General features: G+C 39.4%; 1 protein-coding gene across 1 annotated transcript in view; it reads left to right on the top strand.

Annotated features, from left to right (window-relative positions):
* The window catches only part of LOC131760996 (guanine nucleotide-binding protein G(q) subunit alpha), a 291,093-nt gene that overhangs the window by 96,944 nt on the left and 172,196 nt on the right, over positions 1–21,953 (top strand). The window contains exon 2 of the mRNA XM_059071217.2: positions 4,512–4,696. Coding sequence (XP_058927200.1) covers positions 4,512–4,696 — 185 coding nt within the window. The remainder of the gene's footprint in view (positions 1–4,511; positions 4,697–21,953) is intronic.

Here is a 21,953-nt window from a genome sequence, read left to right as displayed (position 1 = left end):
GCCACATTTATAGAGACCAGTGAAGGAGAAAAGCAGGACTTTTCTGGACTCACATCCTTGTGTGTGTTATGCTTTTTATTAAATAATATGATTGGAGATATATTCAAATTAGCAAAGTTGGAGCCTCCCACCCCCTAGATTTAATGTAAGGGCTCCTTCCTAGATTTGATTTTATCAATGGCTTTGATAAAATAGTAGATTTGTATTTCTTTAGGTAAGTCAAGAGTTACTTATACTCTCTGCTGTGAAAAAAGATTAGCCAGCACTGGATTCACAAAGCAACCTACTAGTAGAAGTCTGCTTTCTTTCATTCAGAGATAAAGAATTGTGAAGTCTCTCATTATGCCTTCCATGTGCCCTTAGGAAACATCTTTTTTATAATTTGGAACAGCTGGGGGTTTGTTTGATTGTAACAGATTTTTTTAAAAAAATTCTAATCCTGAGTAGATTTTTTAAATGTCCATTTCTGGGACTTCCCTGGTGGCTCAGTGGTTAAGAATCCACCTGCCCACACAGAGTACACAGGTTTGAGCCCTGGTCCAGGAAGATCCCACATGCTGCGGAGCAACTAAGCCCATGCGCCACAACTACTGAGCCTGTGCTCTAGAGCCCACGAGCCACAACTACTGAGCCCACGTGTCACAACTACTGAAGCCCGCGCACCTAGATCTTGTGCTCCACAACAAGAGAAGCCACTGCAATGAGAAGCCCGTGCACTGCAACAAAGACCCAACACAGCCAAAATATAGGGGGAAAAAACCCCATTAACATGCATAAATAAAATAAAATGTCCATTTCAAACCCTGAGAATATTGTATAAGTTTATGAAAAGAGAAGAACATGAAATTTGGCTTACACATTTGTGACTAATTGTTAATTTGTCTCCATGATAGAGCTCTTTTCACGGAACAAAGAAGCTGAGTTCTTTGCTTGGTTGATGTTTTAGTCCATAGTACAGAATAATACTTTGACTACTTTTGTCATTGCACCTATAACATTTGCGTTACACAGATTTTCTCTTAAGTGAAGCTTGCCTTCACTTTGAATTTGCTGCATTTATACAATAGAATCAAAGTGTAAATATTAAATTTGTGAGTAAAATTTACCTGGGAGGGATGGCCAGTCTTGGAAGGTGGTACCAAGAATCAAAATGGGTCCCTATTAATTGAAGTAGTATTCACAAATTCAGAATTATGTTTAGATGGATGAAAGTTGAGTGTAGTCAAAGCCAGGTGGAGACATTTTTAGAGTGCGGGCAGTAGAAGTTAATTATCCTGGATTTGGGCAGCAGTGACTGTGGAAGTTTTGCCAAACCCAAATTGGGCAGGTGAAGGCTGGGCTCGAGCTCTAGTGTTGCCAGATACCAGCCGTGTCATCTTAGCTCAGATGCCTCACCTTTCCAAGGCCTTTTCTTTTCCATGAAATGAGAAAAAACACATCTGTCTCATAGAGTTTTGAAAGGATAAAATGACAGTGTATTTAAAAGTGGCAAAGTATAAAGGGTTGAACACAAGTTTCTTTTGGTTCCTTTATAAGAGAGAGGATATTCAGGTGGTGGAGATGACTGACCGTTTCCCCTGTCTCGATTGGAGATTAGTCGTAAAGAGTGTGTTGTGGGGAGACAGGTAGGCTCACGTGTACATACTCTGGGGGACAAGTATTAGATTTATTAGTACTTTTGGGGGAGGGTCAGGAGCGAGCCCTGGATTCTGGTTTTGGGCTCTGTCATCATGATTGGCTTCTGGACGAGTGTTATAAGAGTGAATTAGTGACTAGAAAAAAAGCAGCAAGATTTATAGAGAAAGGGCGGAAGAAGAAGAGAGGGTACTTCCATTCCCTTGCCTTCCTGTTCCTTCATTTATTAAGCTGCCCATGATTTCCTTTGGCTATATGTACCTGTCAGGGTCTCAGCAGGAAACAGATGGCCTACTCCAGCTAGGTGACTGAGAAGAGTCTTGTTCAGGGACTGTTTACAAAGGTATTGACCAGTGTAGGTAACCAGAGAGGGCTAATGAGTGCAGTAACCAGGGGCCAGCGAGGTGAGGGAGCAGGTACAGGCACCCAGAGGGGGCCACCCAACAGGAGCTGTGGCCTTTTGAAGGGGACACAGCATATCTGTGGCTCCCTTGCAGGGAGCAAACTGGGGAAATAGATGCACCTTCCTCGTTCTCTTGCTCTCTGGTCTCCTCCTGGTGTCTCCTATGGACTAAACCCAGGAAGACCAAGGACCAGAGAGCTGTTGATGTGAAATCCTTCCCAGTCAGCCTCCTGGGACACCAAGCAAGACGGTAAAATGGAGAGAGAGGATCCCTGGGTGTATCTGAGGTAACAGGAAACATGTCTTACTTTGGAGTTGATTTTTGGATTCTTTTTTGTTTCCTCTTAATCTCTCCCCATTTCATTCATTCTTGGGTCCCGTATTCCACCTATAATTGGAGTCTTCATTGGGGTGATGTCTAAGGGCTTAGTGTAGATCCCAAGAGGGGCTAAGCGTTGACTGCTTTTGCCCAACATGACTTAAGTGACACACAAGCCAGTGTGGGTTAGATTTCTTCTCTTACTTTCTTGATTTTATTTTGAGGGGGTAAGTATATAAAAGCCTCTCAGCTAGGAGGAGGCCTCTCGCTTGATTCTCTTTCCTTTTCTTTCATACCATTAACCTCACATATTAAGATTTCTTCTTGTTTTTGGTGTGGAAAAAACTGGCAGAGATTCTGATTTGATGATTATGTCTCTAGTTGGGCCCTCAGAGCAAGCTGTTGGTTCTGGGATAAGGATAATAAACAGAGAAGCGATTTAGGTCTTTTTCTTCCATACTTTGAATTGCTCAGAAAGTAAATAGACTGGTTTCTTTCTATAAACTGTTAATTGGTAATGAGAAACAATTTCGTAGCTTTTTAGATACTCTCTGGGTTTTTTTCCCAGTATTCATGGATGGGATTATAGGAAGTTCATTTTTAACTCCTTGGAATTAATCTTGTTAAAATGGGTTGATAGCATTCACATTGCAGTGTTAACTTCATACTTCAGGGAATTCCGGATCACTTTATTAAAAGTCATGTGAAAATGATAAAGGAAGTGTTCATTTTATATTTCAAGAAATTGCAGATCACTTTATTAAAAGTCATATGAAAAGGATAAAGGAATCAGTGACCACTGGACTGTGGAGCTAGAAATCATCTTTCACTGTAACTATGTGAGGCTTCTGTGTTTACCAAGACATCTGTAGTCATTTAAGAGTGCGTCTATGAAAACTGTAATACTTGTTTGAATTTTTCATGATTGTTTATAAAGATAGTAATGAAATCCAACCACCAGAAAAACCAAACAAAATTAGGACAGATGCTGTATTCCTAGTTTTTAGTTCTCCTTTTACGCCTTTTTGTTGTTGTTGTTTTAATGCCTTGTTGATACGAAATGGCAATGAGGACGCTGTAGTCATCCTGTGTGTTATTATTTTATTCTTCCATGTTTAATATCCAGAAAACTTTTATTTTTTTCCCCACATTGTTAGGAGAAGACAAAGACATTTATTGTTTTGGAAATTTCAAGGAAATTTGAAAGTGAGTGGGAGATATTCAGAAATAAAGTTACATACTCCCCAAACCACTTATATTTTAAAAAATGAAGTTTTTAGATTCATAGTTTCAGATTCACTGTAGAAGAAATACGTTGTCATTCAGTGAAATGATCTCATGTTTCCATTTTTCCTCCTCCCCACAGGCATTTGTAAGCTTTGTTATGGATCATCTTCAGGCTTATGGTAACTGAAAAGAATATTGAAGAAGGGAAAAATGAGAACACAAAAGAAAAAAATCTAGTAACAGTACATTTCTGTGTCATAGTTAAGAGTAGGCAGAAGAAAGGAGAGTCACTGTGTCTTCTCTGGACTCCGTGGTTCCTTGGCATAACTCAGCTGACCAAAGCCCCTGGAAATAAATACAGTTGATACTTGCCGTCCTGAAAAATGCGAATTCTTATCGTATCTGGGTACTGTGTTCTCCACATACCCCATTTTAAAATAAGAGAAAATGTCTAGAAATGTTCAGGCATTTTTGTCTTACTGCTCTCTGACCCGCATTTGTGTGAGTGCATTGTCATTTTCAGATCCAAATCCTGGCTAAACATCGCAGCCTACTGGAATCATTTCAGACATTCTCCAAGGAAGAGAGCTTTATCAAGTGTTTATTCTGTTCAAACGATGCTATTTTTATTGTGTTTCATATAAGATACGTGGTTACACATCACTATCAAAATAACATGCTGAACGGCTTCCAAAGAGGTGACAGTCTTTTGTTTTTTGTTTTTTTAAAGCTCATCTGCCTCTGAAATGGACTGTCACTCCTCTAATTTTGCTGAGTGCTCACCATAGGTGGCATTTCCCCCTCTAGTGATGCCCCTCTTAGCAGGTCCTTGGAGACGTCGCATCCAAGGCCTGTTCCTAGTTTAGTTGTCTGGGAGACTGTGAGAAGGTCTCATGGTCTGATGAGCTGCTGTTGTTTCTCTTTCAGGGACAGGAGAGAGTGGCAAGAGTACGTTTATCAAGCAGATGAGAATCATCCACGGGTCGGGCTACTCTGATGAAGACAAAAGGGGCTTCACCAAGCTGGTGTATCAGAACATCTTCACGGCCATGCAGGCTATGATCAGAGCCATGGACACGCTCAAGATCCCCTACAAGTACGAGCACAATAAGGTAGGCGTAGCTCCTCCCGGGAAGAGCTGGGATGTGTGGTGGCTTTTTTAATGGATGTTTTCCATCTCATCCTAAATGGGGCTTTCAGTGGCTCAACAAGTTGTTTATAACTGGTTTCTTTTCTTAAGTCTTTAAAGTTACAGCTATAAAAAATTGGAGTTGTATTCTTAGTGATATCAGTGAAGGATGTTTGGATGTTCTACAATAGATACGTGGATGTTTAAAATGTAGGGGCACACGTTACCTTAAGAAGACAGTTTGTCAGTTCAAGACAACTTGACCCAAGTGAGGGGATTCAGATGAGAAGCAGTGGCCTTGCTTCAACCTCCACTCTTTGTACTCCCTTGAAAAAAAGAACAAAAACAGTTTAAGACCATTCTGTCCAGTTTAATTTTGGATTTCGTGACTTCCTTTCAGTAGTACCACAGGCTTAATTTTATTTCAAAATAGGCCCATCTGTCACTTCCAGTAACCTTTCAAACACGTTTCCCTGGACTTGTATTAAAGTAATGGAAACTTCTAAAATCACTTGAGAAAGGGTTAGGGGAAAAAATTTTTAATTTTTAGCTTTTTAGAAAACAAGCAAACTTTCCCAATATCCAGCATTTTTTCTTACTTGAAATAGAAAATCATATATATTTTTTTTATTCAGGTGAAAACAGTAGCTGTAATTGCTCACCCTCCAAATATTAGAGCTACATGATGCCCAACAAGGTTGATGCATCTGAGGGTGTCTCCAGGTTTGAGTTTATGCTGGGAGTTTATAAGGGAAGCGGAATCTATTTGGAATTTGTAGAAATGTCGTCCTGTTAATCAATCAGTATGTCTACTGATGGATGTAGTCTTTGTTCCTTACAACTTATAGATGCTGATCTTATAGTAAGTTGGTAAAACCTCACCTTCTGTTTACAAAACACTACCTTTGCACCTACATTTAGTTTAGGACCTTCAGTCAGAACTTGCATTCTCTCAGTACTCTTGATAATCTACTCTTGAGGATATTTCCATATACCAGTATCAATGAGTACTAGGAAGAAGTCGGCATGCCCAGTGTGACTCATTAACTGAGATGTAACTCACAAACATGAATCATAGGTAAAATAAAGCAGTTCTCTGCACCTCCGCTTCTGTTACCATTTAGAAGCTTCTAAATATTCAGATCATTTTCAAATCGGGCATTTCTTTTTGGGGGTTGGTTCTTTGAAATCAACTGGCTGCTGCTCATCTAGTTGATACCTTCACAGTTAGTTTTCCGATGGCAACGAGAGTCTCTCCACAAATAACCCTCCCTGCTTTTACTCTCAAGAGTGAAAAGATCTGGGTAGGTTCATGGGAATATGGTACCTGAATCAAGTGAGGCTGCCTGGATATGGAAGCAGTCTGAATTTAAAAGGATCAGGGTCCCCCCCTCCCCCAGCCCACCCCCCCAAGAAATCTCAGTGTAACGAGTTTCTAAAATAGGTGGCATGCTTGTTTTGTTGCAACTGTAAGACTATTCTGTAGAAGGAATTTTTTTAAATGCCAGTGACTTTTCCAATCTACAATTGGTTGATAACATGATCTGATGAATTCTGCCTGAGTTACCCCATGTGTGGTATAATTGATGTTTGTTTGTGTATTTTACATATATACATACATATTGCCAGTTTACACATTAAAGTATAATACCATCTCCTTCATTATACCAAAAAATTGTCTTTCTTGGTGCTCCAGAAGAATCCTTCAGTATCTTGCCTTGACGTTAAATTTTTATATGAAGAACATTCATTGTACAGACACACAGATGTAGAAGATGATGTGGAATTTATGCCCTATTCATAGAACACATTGAAGAATGCTTAATGTGTGTTATTTGAACTCTTTGTATCAATTCTAGTTAAGTAGACTTTACTGTGTTGGATACCATTCAGTTAAAAATCAACATCATAAAACATTATAATAATACAGATTTTTCTCAGAGATCATAATTATCCCGTGAAATCTTCCCACATCTCTTGGTTACTTAACATGTTGCCTAATATAGTGACTGACATCTGAATTCCTCAATACGTCTAATTCCCTTTAGTTCATAATATAAATTACGTTCACATTTGCTCCATTTTCTCTACAACGTGTACGAATTTTAAAGCATCACCCCTTGCTTCCTCCATTAACTTCCTGAGCTCTGCTCCCTCCTTGCCTTTGTTAAAGCTTATTAAGGAAATAATGTCGTCTGTCTCCTTCCTCTTCCACCCAACTGCCGATTCCTCCTCATTCTTCTCTGCTCCCCCTGTGGTACTCAGTGATCCCACCCTCTTGCAGAACCCATACCGGAGTATTGACAGTTGCCTAGCTTGTATTAGTTATGATGATTTGGGTACTGATCTTATTTTCCTGACTAGTTTCTAGGCTCTTTGAAAGTAAATCTTGTGTCAGTTCCATCTTGGCATTATTCATTGTCCCTGGCATTGTATCTTGTACACAGTAGGTGTTCAAAAGATACTTACTTTATGAATAGGTAAATAATTTGTAAGCTTAAACAGCTGAAAGCCTCCTCTCCTGCCCCTCACCATTGTTGAAATGATTATTCAATTCAATAGATAGCTGTTGATACATAAGGGAATAAATGCAGTGGGCTGTCAGGAAGGCAGAGAAGGTTAACCAGGGCTAGGCAGAAATTGGCAGTCCAGAAAGAGGCAAGGGCAGAGCTGAGGGAGGGGCGCTTTGGGGGAGGAGGAATGGCTAGAGTAGATGTTCAGAAGAAGGTATGTGCATGCAGTGTATAAATTGGCCAGTTTTACTAGAACAGAATTGCTATAGAGGAGAACTGAAGAAATAAGAACCAAAAAAAAAAGGCTTAGAATGTGCTTCTGTAAGCTTTTGAATCCAGGCTAAGAAGTTTGAATTTTTTATTTTCTTAAATTTATGATACGTACTTAATAATAATAATATTTTATGTCTTGGTTAGAATTTTCTACAGTAGTTTCTGGTTACAGTATGCTCTAATATTTTATAAATAGTTTAAAGGACTTGGTGTGCATTTTATTAGCAATTACTTGGAGGCAGTGTGTTGTGATTTGTACTATTCTGTGACCCTAAAGATATAACATAAATAACCATTTGGTTTATTAAAAAGCTTCTTTGCACCTACTGCCACACTGGCCATAATCTATGGTAGTAGCATTAATAAAAACAAACATTTTCCAGTATTGTCCAGCCTAACTTTTGTTCTTGCTTCTAAGTTCATGTAGTTTGTAAAGCAGAATGTAGCTTACAGACGATATGGCCCATTCTTAACTGAGGAATTGTTCACAGTTTCGTTTGCTGTGAAATTGGTCTAGCTAGGGGACTGTCATGCTGAAATATTGGAATTTCTTTTGCTCTTGTATAAGTGTTACTACATTAAATTGAGAGTCTCACTGGTGAGCTGGGGTCTGGCACTGTGGTCAAGGGGAGTCCAGGCCAAAACCTCTGCCCCAGGTAGTGGCGTTGCATTGCATGTCTCTTCAGGGCCCTTACTCAGTGTTCCAGGGATCTTCATTTCCGGGGAGCTTGTAATAAATTGCAAACTTTTACCAAAAAAAAAAAAACAGATTAATTCCTCCCTGGGCGTGTATCCACTATCCTGTTCTTGGACTTTCTTTCCCAAACAAGTAATATTTATACGTGAGCTGCTTGGACTCAGCCCAAGTAAGAGAATGTGTTTGAGGACTTCTGAATACTGTGAGCTCGGGTTTATTTATTTCTAAATATTACTTTGCCTTTTTCCTAAACACAAGTGTTGATAGCTGATGTTGAAAGGGATTAAATATTTGTTGCTTAGTCAAATCAAAAGATCCATTTAAGGCTCCACTAGGTTCAAGGCATTCAATGATGAGATAGATTACTCTGTCATTTCTTACTTTCCAAACGGTACAGTTTTCATCACTATTATTTTATGCTTTCCTGTCTTATACAGGCGTACTCTTCTGATTACTCTTTGGGCCTTGAAATCAGCTCAGTAAAATTTCTGTGTTAACATGCTAAGAACTGTCTTGAGTTACAGCTTGGGGAAATAGATCACAAGGTTTTGAACTCCTGATTTTTATGTACTTACTTACCTGTATCTGGTAGTTGGCATTCTTCCTGCTTTGCTTGTTGTTGTTGTTTCATATACACATGCCTTACTTTTTTATTCGATTGCAGATTACCTTACAGTGAGCAAGCTTCTTGTTTTATAATTTGTTATCTCCCCCACAAGAAGCCAGGAATGTTGTAGGAGCTTTTGTTCACTGAGTGAATCACTCCAGTTAGCAGGCCCCGGTGTCCTTTTACTGTTGGCTTATCATTTCTGTGAACCGTGGAATCCAGGTATTACAGCAGAGTTTCAAAGTATTGAAAGGGCTTTGCGCCCTTTGCCAATCCCAGGAAGAGAAAAGAATCTGATGAATCTTCAAGACATTTATTGAGTAGAATTCAGCCACATGCTAATGTTGGGTAGACACTGTCACCTCTTCTAGCTCCTACTGTTAGACTCAAAAGTCCTTATGACCAGGGCTCTTTTAGCACCTAGGCGGCAGCTGCCTTTCACCAGCCAGCCAGCAGTTTCCAGGCCCGACTCCTGTGTTCCCCTCTCTCCTGGGGGTGGAGAGGTTGAGGGGACATGTTGCAACAAATACTTCTGGTCCTCCCAGAACCTTTCTAGGAAAGGACGTGTCACGGGGAAAGTACCTGATTATAAGCACATTTACATCTTTCTGAACTTTCTCTGCTTCCTGGGGAATCTAAGCTCCCAGAAGCCATTTTTCAAAAGACAAATGTAGACAAGATTCTAGAGGACTTGCCAACTTGTTCCTGCCTTTGATCAGTTGAACAAGAAAATTATTGTACTACTTTTTTCAACATGAGGGAATTTTCTAAGAGACTGATTTCAATTTAGTATTTGTCACCTGTATGATAAGCACATAATAAAGGCAGACCTTAATCAGTATACGTTGGTACCTGTGCCTCTGAAGAGTTGTTTCAAGTCAAGGTTCTCTGCTTGCAAGCAACAGAAGCCAACACTGGCTACCTTAAGGGGGAAGAAGAATTGATGGGACTCCCTGTGAGGTCACTTGGAGAATTGAGGAGAAGCCGAAGGACTAACTCTCGGAAGCCAGGACAGGTCTGTGGAGCTCATCTGAGAGAAGCGTGAACTCTGACCGTTTCCAGTCTTCTGTCACCCCACTCAGGATTCAAATTCCTGGGAAAACTTGCCTGATTTGTGTAGCCCAGCTTCTGTGCTAGCTTTGTGGACGAGGCTGGGCAATTTGACTGACAGTCCCTGAGGGAAGGCTGGGTACAGTTAGTAGAAGAAGAGGAATGATGCTGGCACAGATCACCATTATCCACTGCAAAATCATACCATCAATTTAAAAAATAAAATGACACATGGATTCTCTACAGATGCCCTCCGGTTTTGCTCAGCATTCGCTAAGCCTGTGCTAAAATACAGTTTCGTATTCTGGCATTGTTCAGGGTGGGATATTGGGAAGGGCTGGGAGGTTAGTGATATAGCAATCGTTATAAATGAAGTGAGTAGCTGAGTTTGAGCCCAACCACTGAATAGCTGAGTAACCTTGGGATTGTCACATTTTCTCCCTATGCCTAAATTTCTTTACTCTCTAAGCCTGAATTTCCTCATCTGTAGAATGGTACAGATAATAATAAGATATTTCAAGGGCTAAGTAGATCATCTATGTGCAAATGTCTTGCAAATGAGAAAAAAAAATGTTTGGAAGTTATTATAAGATGAATTTGTCATCGTGGAGAGAACATATATTACTTATCTTCCATCTTTATTAAGATTAAAACAAACAGACAATAGCTTAAACAGCATGACCAGATTTAGGAGGTATCTAAGGAAAACTTTCCTCAGAGTGACAGTCATTGAAATGGGATACCAAGGAGAGAAATCTCCTTATCTGGATGTGTTCAAAAATAGAATGTATTTTTAACATGTGAAATTCTTTAAGGCCATTTTGCTGAAATAAGACCAGGGATGGACTAGACAACCTCTAAAATGCTTTCCAACACTGCTTTTTTTTCACGCTGATTCTCTGATTCCAAAACTCTAACAAAGAGATGAAGCTGTTGTTAAAGTTATTTGTTATAATTTAAAGCTCCTACCGTTCTTGAACATTGTCCATTCCAGAGTACTTATGAGAATTTAAAAAAAAAAAAAAAAAGACAGTTAAAAACAGATTTGCTTTGACAGTGGTCTCTAGCCCAGTGGAGATTTTTCTTTCTTTGCATCTCACTCTCATAAGTGATTACAATATTTATGTCTATGTACTTTAAAAAAAACAATGTTCAAAGTTCAAAATCAGCTGCAGGTTTTGTGGGTGTTAGTAGCGATAGTTATTTTAAATGGGTTGTTGGCTTCTGGCCACCAAAGACAGCCTGTACTTTTTCACAGGGAAACTTTCTACTCCTGCTTCTACAAATCTTTGAGAGTTTTCTTTCTAATAAATAGTCTAAAGGAATCTAGAGACTTTTCATGACCCACTTGATGTGTCAACCACCTCTTCTTCTGAGGTTGGTTTACCACTTTTTCCTTTCTCTCTAGGGCTCTTGCTGGGGAGTTGATCAACACGGATTCTCTAGTACCCTATATCAGCTTTCAAAATCCCTTTGTGTACTTTCTTTTCTCTTTTAATGTCTTGCAAATATGTCCTAGCCATGTTTTCTCCTCACTTTATCCTTGTTCCGCTGTAGTTCTTTATTCATTTTATACCCATGTCAGCCATATAAAAGTAGAAGATGAATTTTGTAATCCCCTTTTCTTGGCTAAAATTAATCCACAATCCCAAGGCATATGCCATATCATTTATGCAGGATGAGTTATCTTGAGTTCATGTTCATCAGAGGAGAACTCGGAAGCAAGGAAAGATTTGAGCAATAGACTGAGGCTGATTTCTTTTCTTTTTTTGGTAACTTTTGTGTACAGAAAAGTGTGCACATCATTAGTATTGTCCATGTATTTTTCCACTTTGAACACATTTGCATACAGACCTGTTCATCCGGATTAGCATGACCAGGAATTCAGAAGCCTCCTTGTGCTTCCTTCCAAATACTCCCAACCCCGAGGGGGGCCTACCATCCTGCCTTCTAATAACATAGATTAGTTTTTGAACTTTGTATGAATAGAAGCATACAGTATAATACTCCTTTGTGTCTGGTTTATTTCACTCAACATTACATTTGTGGAATTCACCTATGTTGTTACTTCATTTATTCATTTATTCTAATTGCTGTTTAATAGCAGTGCCCCACAGAACTTCATGAAAGTGGTTTATGTCTGTACAATATGGTAGCTATTTGCCACACGTGACTATCGAGCACATGAAACGTGGCCAGTGTGATGGAGGAACTGAATTTTTACTTCACTTAATCTTTTAAATTTATATTTACATGTGACTAGTGGCTACTGTATTGGACAGCACAGTTGTATAATATTCCATTTTATGAATATGCTACAGTTTGTTTATATATCCTGTTGTTAATAGAAATTTGGATGTTTCTGGCTATTATAAATAATGCCAATATAAGCATTCCTGTACCTGTCTTTTGGTGAACATAAGCATGTATTTCTTTTTACGTACCTCGAATTTGGAATTGCTGAGTCAGAAGGTATACATCTGGTCAGTTTCAGTACGTGGATACTACCAAAGAGTTTTCCAGAATAATTGTACCAACTTACACTTCCACCAGTTATCTTTGAGAGTTCTAGTTGCCCCATATCCTTGACGACACTTGGTATATTATTAGTCTTTTTATTTATTCTGGTGGCTGGATAGTGGTGTCACACTGTTGTATTTCTTTGATAAGTAGGCATGTTGAGCACCTTTTCATATATTTATCAGACATTGGTTATCTTTTTAAAAATACTTCTTACCTTTTTTTTTCCTATTGGGTTGTCTGATTTTTTATTGTTTCGTAGGAGCTCTTCATATATTATGGAATCTCAGTTGAGTAAATGTATTGCAGATATTGTCTCTACTTTGTGGCTTGCTTTTTATTTCCTTCATAGTTCTTTAAGTGAAAAGAAGTTCTTAATTGTAATATAGTCCAGTTTATCATTTTTTTTCCCTTTTGATCCTTTTAAAGTAATCTTTGCCTGCTTTAAGGTTGTTAAAATAATTTGCAGGTTTTCCTTCTAAATTCTTTGTTCTGTTTTTTACGTTCAGATCTAAAATCCATTTCAGATGGATTGTAGAGTATGGTGTGATGTGTGTAGGGGTCAGGTTTTATTTTTTTCATATGGGTATATAATTAACTCATTTACTGAAAAGACCGTCCTTTGCCCAGCGCAATGCAGTGTCTGTCATCTTTCATTTTGTCACTCAACAAATATTTACTAAACATTTCCTATATGAAAGTCAACATAAACCAATTTGGCTGTTTTTAAAAAAGAAAAGAGCAAGTGCTCTAAGCAACATTACTGATTAGTCCAAATACACCCGAGAACTCTGCTAAAGCAATCTCCCTCTAAATCCCTTTCAGCTGCTTAGAACTTGGATGTCCATGGACTGACAGCCACTATATAAAATACATGTGGCATAGTTTAACACATTTTAGTAGGAAGTTGTGAATCTGGTCATTTGGCTGTTCTTAGTTAACTCCTGGCAAAGCATCACATACATACTTTCCTTCTCCTTTTAAACCACGTAATGCATGATTTTCCCCTTTAATTTTAAAACAATGCATCTATTTTCAATTAGAGAGTCAGAATCTATTTGTTGGAACCAAAGACAGTGAATGCCTAATGGAGTTTGAAGGGATCTAGTGAGACTATGAGACATGCTAGCATTTTTCTTCCTCATTCTCACACCACTGAAGAAATAATTTCAGTTCCGGACTTTTTGCTGTTGTTGACATTTAGGGTGGGGCTTGCTTAGCGTTTAGCAAAGTGGCAGTTTTGCTTATGTTGGTCACGTATATCAAAGCCTAAAATCTTCTTGTTTCTTGTACTGTATTCTTCACCGTATTGTTTACCCCAAATCACTTATACTTGCTACATAACTGTGCTTTTAAATAGCATACTGTTAATATACTATGGTTTTCATGAATATATGTGCATGTATCCAAACATGAACGTCCTCAAGGAAATGTACTGATACTTTAAAAAAATAATGACATTTTTTGTCACGTTATATTGTGACACTTTCCTCTCAAGGGGTTAAAAAATGCTCCACTTAAAGCTATGATCACTAGTTTTGGTTGATTCATTGTAAACCTATACTTTGAACACATTTATTTTCCTGATTTTATGTTTCTTTTTTGTGTGTGTGTGGTACGCGGGCCTCTCACTGCTGTGGCCTCTCCTGTTGTGGAGCACAGGCTCCGGACACGCAGGCTTAGCAGCCATGGCTCACGGGCCCAGCCGCTCTGCGACATGTGGGATCCTCCCGGACCGGGGCACGAACCCGCGTCCCCTGCATCGGCAGGCGTACTCTCAACCACTGCGCCACCAGGGAAGCCCGATTTTACGTTTCTTAAAGTGAATTTGCTAAGAAGGTAACCTTTAAGTTGTGGCCACCACTAGTTCGTAAGATGATTATGCAGTTTTCTTACAATCTTGTGTTATTTGTTTAAAATGAAAAATGACTTAGAAAGGACTGGCATTACCAGCGTATATCAAGGAACTTGATACCACTGTTGAGATGTATAAGATTATAGATTGGTTGGTAGGTTATCTGCTTCTTTCAATGTACACACATCCTCTGTGTAAAAAGCATAATGGTTTTGAGCTGAAGAGAAGGCTGTCCTGACTGTAGTAGACATTGGCCTGTCTGGGAGGTAGTGAACAGTTCTTGAAATGGTGGCTCTGTGGTAGAAGTTTGGCTAGTTTTCCTAGTGTATTTTGGAAGCACTAGCCTGATCTTCGCCCTCAGGCTGTGCTCATGGCAAAGGGATAAGAGTGTATAGCTGTTTGGTTAGACTACAGTGCAGCCAAACCCTCACTAAAGTTGGGTGTTAAAATACTTTTGGATTCAGTAATCCTTCAATTGACCTTGATCCTGTATTCCATATTGTAATGGAAAATTTAGTGTTAGCAATGCTTGTCAGAGTTTTAGGAATTTTGGCTTTAGCAGGGCCAAGTGCAATGTCAGTGAGATATTTGGCCAAGAATTTGATATTGGCATAAAATGGCCAATACCATATACTTCGCTGATGGTCTATGTATATGTCGAGTGGTGTGTGCCCAGCCATGGGGTAGAAGGGCGGCCTGAAGGAAGCGTTGTCTTTTTCTTTGTGTAATGACACTATCATTTTGCCAAATGCTATATGAAGATGAGGTGCCTTTAATTTGCATATAGCTGCCATATAGTCCGATGGCAGCTTTGGATCATCCAAAATGAATATGAGGTTAGGGATGGCGATTTTATATTCTAGAACAGTGCGTCTCAAACTTTAAAGTGTGTGCAAACCACATAGAGAGCTTGTTAAAATGTGGATTGCATTTCACTGTATCTGGGGAAGGCCCAAGATTCTACATTCCTCACAAGCTCCCAGGTGATATTGAAGTTGCCTGAAGTACAGCCATCTTTGAAGTAACTGACTGTACCACTAGAGGCAATATGAAATCATCAATGGGCTAACCTTTGAGTAAAGATCCCAGAACTGATACATCTAAGGGATTTCAGCCGAAGGATATTCAGCAAGTTACAGACTTTCTAAGCTATGTCTTCCTCATCTGAAAAGTGAGGGTGATAATGTTACCCACTTTGTATAGTCGATGTGGGCATTAATGAGAGAACGTATTGTGTTGGCCAAAAGGTTTTGGGCCATTAGATATTTTTTTTCCATTCGATATTATGGAAAAACTGAGAACAAACTTTTTGACACAAACCCAATTGATGCAAAACTTTCAGGATGGTAGCATCAGTATAGTAGTGCCCACTAAATGGTTATTGTCAAATTCTTCTCAGAAAGTTTTGGGTAAGGGGAAACATATGGGCCTTTGGATAAACTGCAGAATGTGTAAGAAAAAATTGCTGATTGTTTGAAGATGTTGAAGAGGCTATGACACAACAATGAGACTGAGTCATTATCAGGTACACCAGTGGTTTCCAGGAAGTAGTGGCCTAGACTGTGATAAGACCTAGCACAGCTGGTCTAGAATGTAAGTAACGGTGGCGACTCGGAAGGGTTTCATGATCCATGTTACTGCTGGTATCAAGGAGCACTGACTCTTTCCTGGTGGTCAAGGTATCTTATTATCTTGACTCCAGGGTGTTTGCAAGTAAGAGGGGGCAGCCAGTCCATTGCGGAAAATGGAAGTGGGTGGGGAGGAAGGAAAAGGGAGAGAAATAACCTTTGCCCAGCAAAACCAACCAACCAATCGAACAGACAAACCTGGGCCCAGCACCATGTCAGGTATTTTATATGCTCAGAAGTATGAGGTGCAGGTAGTATTCTAGTTTAACAAATAAAAAAGTGTTTAAAATGTGTGTCTGAAATCACTCCAGTTTGCAAGTTTATGGGCTGGATTTTAAAATCAGAGTTGGGCTTCATAATTTCCAAAAAGCAACGCTGTACTTGACTCCATAAACACCTTTGGCACCAGGACACACATATTTAAGTTCCTTATGAAAGAGCGGCTGGAGTTCTCTGTGGCCACTGCAGCCGCCCTCCCACCCCCTCTGTCAGGGCCAGAGGCTAGACCGCGCTGCTTACTGCTGTGTCTCAGTACCTAGCACCCTGCCTGACCCGCAGCTGGAAGCAGTAAATATCGTGGAATGAATGAACCAAAATCTAATGGAATGGAGCTGATTGTGTGATACTGCTATTATTGTGGGCCTTTTAAACTCTTAATTCTTACAACCATCCATTTGACTTCTGCTTCCCGACTATAACTTTTTAATTACCTCTTTATATTTTCGATTAATAGCATGGTTGTTTGTTTAGCAGTTAGTTAATTTTAAAAACTGTATTTTTCATTTCTCTTAGGATCAAAGGAAGCATTAGACATGTATTTGCTAATGGGGACTTGCAGTCTCATTAGAGAGAGAGAGATAAGATACTCAACAAAATTATTTAGTTCTCTAATTTTCAGGCAAGAGAAAGATTTCTACATGAAAGCATATATATTTTTCTTCCTTTTGTGATTTCCCTTTCTTTGTCCTCCTTCCTGTCATTCTGGGTGGTGCATGTGGTGATACATCTGGCACTATTGGGCATCTGTTTGTTTTCTGACAGTTGCCCAGGGAGAGATCTTTTACGGGAGCCCAGGAAGGTGTCTCAGCTGCTGCACTCCTGGGCTGCCAATAGGTCTTGATCTAGACTACTATAAATGATGTAAAGATACAACTCTATGGTGAGCTTGGTCACAAATCAAGAAAGTGATTGGAAAGCTTATTCAGCAGAAAAATCACTTGACTATGAATTATAAAGCACGTAGTTATAATATGTGAACAGAGCTATAATATGTGAAATTAAGAAATCTGGTTGAGTGTTTTCATAAGGACCAGATTCTTTCCCCCTCCCCCTTTTCCCAAGTGGAAATACATGGATTTTTATAAAAATAAAGGTAAGGGGCTTCCCCGGTGGCGCGGTGGTTGAGAGTCCGCCTGCCGATGCAGGGGACACGGGTTCGTGCCCCGGTCCGGGAGGATCCCACGTGCCGCGGAGCGGCTGGGCCCGTGAGCCATGGCCGCTGGGCCTGCGCGTCCGGAGCCTGTGCTCCGCAACGGGAGAGGCCACGGCAGTGGGAGGCCCGCATACCGCAAAAAAAAAAAAAAAAAAAAATAAAGGTAAATGTGCTCATTATAAAAAGAAAATTTAGAGAACCTATGAAAGCAAAGGAAGAAAGTAAAAATCACTGTGAACATTACGATAGGTAGGCATACTAAAATTTAACTATGCACATATAAATGTAGGATCACTGTCCCTTATCCAAAACTTTGTGGGCCAGATTGTTTCTGAATTCAAAGTTTTTTTCTTTTTAGATTTTAGAAACATAATATGAGAAATATACTATATATTTTGTAAAACCCCCATCGAGGTATGGGATAGGCCCCTGTAATCAAATACATAAACATTTCAGCAGCAAAGTATACTAATATTTATAATTAATGGAATAAAGACTAAATATTCTTGTAGTAGGTCACGTTTTCTCATAAATGCATCACAAAAACATCTCTCAGTTCTTGGAACTTTTGAGAATTCAGATTATAGATAAGGGTGTGAGGACCTGTATATAAATACTGATTGTTTTTTTTGGCTGTACACCACACTTTTTTTCTGACTTGCTTTCTCATTTGTGCCATATTGAACATTTTTGCAGGATAAATTGTTAGAAATGGAATTGCTGGGTCAAAATGTGTACACGTTTTTAAGACTTTTGGTAAAGATTGCTAAACTGGCATCCTGAAAGATCATACCAAATTTCAGTGTAGGGTCTGAGTATGCCTGTTTTTTACCACATCCTTGCAAATTCTGCATTGTATTAATGTTTTAAATCTTGCCAATCTAATAGGCAAAAGCCTTATTTTAGTTTACCTTTTTCAATACTGATGGTGTAGTTCTTTTCATAAGTGTTTGGCCCTAGACTTTCTTGTAGATTCATTGCAGAGGTTGGGACATTTTCAAATCAGTAAACTGAGACGATCATCTTATGATGTTTTCGGAGATATTAATTATATATTTCAGGTATGATCGCTTGCAGTGGTTATTTCATTTAAAAAGTGAGTGGTGATGTACAGCCAATATCTCTGTAGGTGTCAGCAAGCTGTAGGCCAAATATGTGTTTAATCCCTGACTGGCTTATTCTCAGATGTGGCTCTGAGAATGTGTCTCATTCTCAGAGTGCCCCCTTGGTTCTTTTAATCTGGACAAGTATGGTGGTGTCTGCAGTGAGGACTCTCTCAAGGATCATTTGGATAGAAATTTCCTGAATACAGAAGAGGTACTGAATGGCATTCACACCTGAAGGGTTTGGTTTGAAATCTCTTTAAGCACGTCATCAACGTGTAGGTGAAAATAAATGAGGCTGTGCCCTTTGGCCCTGTGCACTTACCTCATATGGTTTTCTGACAACTGTAAAATAGTACTAAAAAGATTTCCCGTAAGCCTGAGACAGTGGTTCTCAGTTGTTGGTAGCCAGGTCTGGAGTCACCTGGGGAGCTTAATTGCCACGCAGGTACCTGCACTCAGGCAGTAGAGACCTCATCCAGCAGGTCTTGGTCTGCCTTGAGAATGGTAGCCCAGCTCTGAGTTTAATCAGGTTATAATAACAATAGTAACAATCATGGAAGTGATTTTTATACTTGTAAGTACAGGTATTGTTATTATAATGGCAATAGAGATAATAATAAAAATTCTTATTAATGGCACTGTTACGAATGTTTTAAATATGTATGATAACTCAATATTAGTCAGAGTTCCACATTAAATGAATGAGGAACTTTTGGATTCACCATCCTTAATATCTGATCATATTTTATTTCTTGGAGATAGAGAATGAGTACTTGAAATAAGGGCCATTCTTAACTCTTGAATGTAGAGAACACAAATATAGGCAGCATTTTTTTATGATAAAGAAATTTTCAGAAAGAGATTAGTTTTCTTAGTTGAGCAATAGAGTACTACAAGCAAACTAGAAAATTTCCTGTTGACTCGATCTCACTCTTCTGTAGTTTACTAAAGTTTGCATTTCCTTTCCTTATAGTTTGTGTGTGTATCACTTTCTTTATTGTCTGTTTTGAAATGAGCCTGTCTGGAATCTAGTTGCTTCCTTGGGGATCCTGTCACAGACACATATGTGAACAGTTGATGCGAGAGAGCAGAACACATTTGCATCCGTTTTCGAACATGTCCGTGCAGTTCAGCATTCTGGAACAAAGAGACGTCAAAGCATGTTAGCCACGTTAATTTGGGTTAGCCCAGGAGACTTGCTAATTATGCGACCCAAGCACTAATTATTTTGTGAACCTTGTTCTTAAAACATAAGCAGATGTGTGAACTTCCATCAGCTCCATCACCCAGATCCCTTTGTGTTCTGGAAACTGAAGATTTATGGTCCCCACAGTCAGCTCTTGACTCAATGAAAAGCAAAGTTATGCCCAGCTGATAGGAGAGAGCAGGCTCTCTGTCCCGGTAGAAGCAGGGTTTATCACTGATCTTCTGTGCACTTGATCCAGCACACGTTCACTCTCTCAGGGAGGGGGGCTTGGAGTTAGCTCAGATCAGGAAGTCTGAGCTGGCTTGCCAAAATTACCCAAATAGATATGGAAAGTCAAACGTCATCCTCTCACTGTCCTTGTAAGGGCGTTTACATTTTGCCTTACATTTGAAAATGATTTCACAGGGTGGTTTGGTTTTGTTTCGTTTTGTGTCTCCCTAAAACGTGGGAGATATATGTAGCCTGGCTCTTACGTGTGAGGAAACAGAGGCACACAGGTGACCTCCCCGAAGTCATACAACCCTGGAGCTGCAGTTTGAAAAATGACAGTTTACTTTTGGACTCTTTTTTTTCTTTTCTCCCTCTCTCAGCTTTTAAAAGTAAGGTGTATTTATTTGTGTGGTAATGATGGGTTTGGACTAGAAAGGCCAGTGTCAGATTATTTTGCTTCCCACGCTTTGCACTCCCAGCTTCTCAGAGGGTGGGTCACTTGCCTATCTGTAAAGCAGATAGAGGCTGAGTGGCAAGTCACCTTTAGCCTCTTGGGAAAGGGAAAGGAATTATCATTTAATAAGAGCTTTACTCTTATCGGTCTGTTTGTCCGATACCAGACAGGTACCAGGTGTCCTAGGAGCTTCCTCTAGGTGTCCCACTCTATTCCTCACACTGTGCTCTCCCTTCCACAAATAAGGAAACCGAGGCTTTGTGAAATGAAATAACACTCAGTGCTGCCAAGTGGATACGTGACATCTCTAGACAAGTCTAACACCCAGGCTGCCTGGCTCTACAGCACGGGCTTTTGTCAGAACTCCTCAGCCGTCAGGCTCCATCCTTGCTGGCTGCCCTAGTCTTGTGTCTGTGACCAAGCCTGCTTAGATGGACTGGGACCTGGGATGCCTCAAACCTTAATCTTTTGTGTCCACTCTGCTTCTCATCTGTAAGTGCCTGGTTCTACCACCCTGAGTTGACCTCCCTCCTGTGACTGCCGACCCGCATTGCTCACGGTGGCTTGCAGCCCTTGTTCTGACTAGCTGAGATGCTGGCCACTCCTTCCTGGCCTTGCTCCCATCGCCATGTAATTGGCCATGATGTCTGCCTGAATATTGGTGACAGCTACGAATTTTACTTCCTCCTATGGTTATGAACTGTGCGTGATACCAAGGTCTGGGCCAAGTTGCAAAATAATTAAAGCAGAAACTCCAAGACTGCACGCTGAGGTGGTAAGTGAAGGAAAAGAGGGCTGTGAAATAAGTTAACTCGGTTACCATGGCTCGTGGCTAAGAAGCCAGGCTGGCTAATTGGGAAGCATGTGTACACACTCTGGGGCCACCATGGAAAAACCTGGGTGAAATTTCACAGTCTCTATTCAAATTTATCCTCTTTTGTCAAGAAAATAAATTGGTGTTCATTTTTCTACCCCAGTTTAGATCTTGTAAACCCAGTTCTTGAGTCTCAGATCATTACATATCATTGTCATTGATAACATTTTGTGGATTCTTGATTTTTTTTTTAATTTAGATTTCCTTTCCTTTATTATCTTTAACATCCTTTGCTTTCCTTTTTTTTTTTTTTTTTTTTTTTTTGTAATTTAACAGTAAACTTTATAGCTGATTTGCCGCGTCAGACCTACTGTCTCATCTGTTACTATCATGACCTGTTAAGGTATTCCTCTCAATGTTATTTGCACAGCAAAGTTTTTTTTATCACGGATATCTGCAAAAAGGATGAGATTTTCATTAAGGAGGATGCTAATGCAAATAGTCAAAGTAATATTATTGACAAGGATGCTTGATGAAACTTAGACATATACCACAGCATGAGAAGAGGATATTTTCATCAGATGAAGTATATTATTTGGAAATAAATTGTGATGACAGCAGGTAGAAAGCAAACGGGACATATTTTCTATATATTTGGAGCTTGCCTTAGGTATAAGAAATTCTGAGAGAAATTTCATTTTGCTTCACCCAATGAGTTATAATAAATTTAATTTAAATTTAATCCTAAAAGGTGGGTATTTTTAAAATTTTTTAAATTTTATTTTATTTATTTTTTATACAGCAGGTTCTTATTAGTTATCTATTTTATCCACATCGGTGTATACATGTCAATCCCAATCGCCCAATTCATCCC

The sequence above is a fragment of the Kogia breviceps genome, chromosome 8 (assembly GCF_026419965.1).
Source record: "Kogia breviceps isolate mKogBre1 chromosome 8, mKogBre1 haplotype 1, whole genome shotgun sequence".
Classification (NCBI taxonomy): domain Eukaryota; kingdom Metazoa; phylum Chordata; class Mammalia; order Artiodactyla; family Physeteridae; genus Kogia; species Kogia breviceps.
Note: the sequence above shows the minus strand (reverse complement) of the source record. Positions and strands in the feature narration are given on the sequence as shown.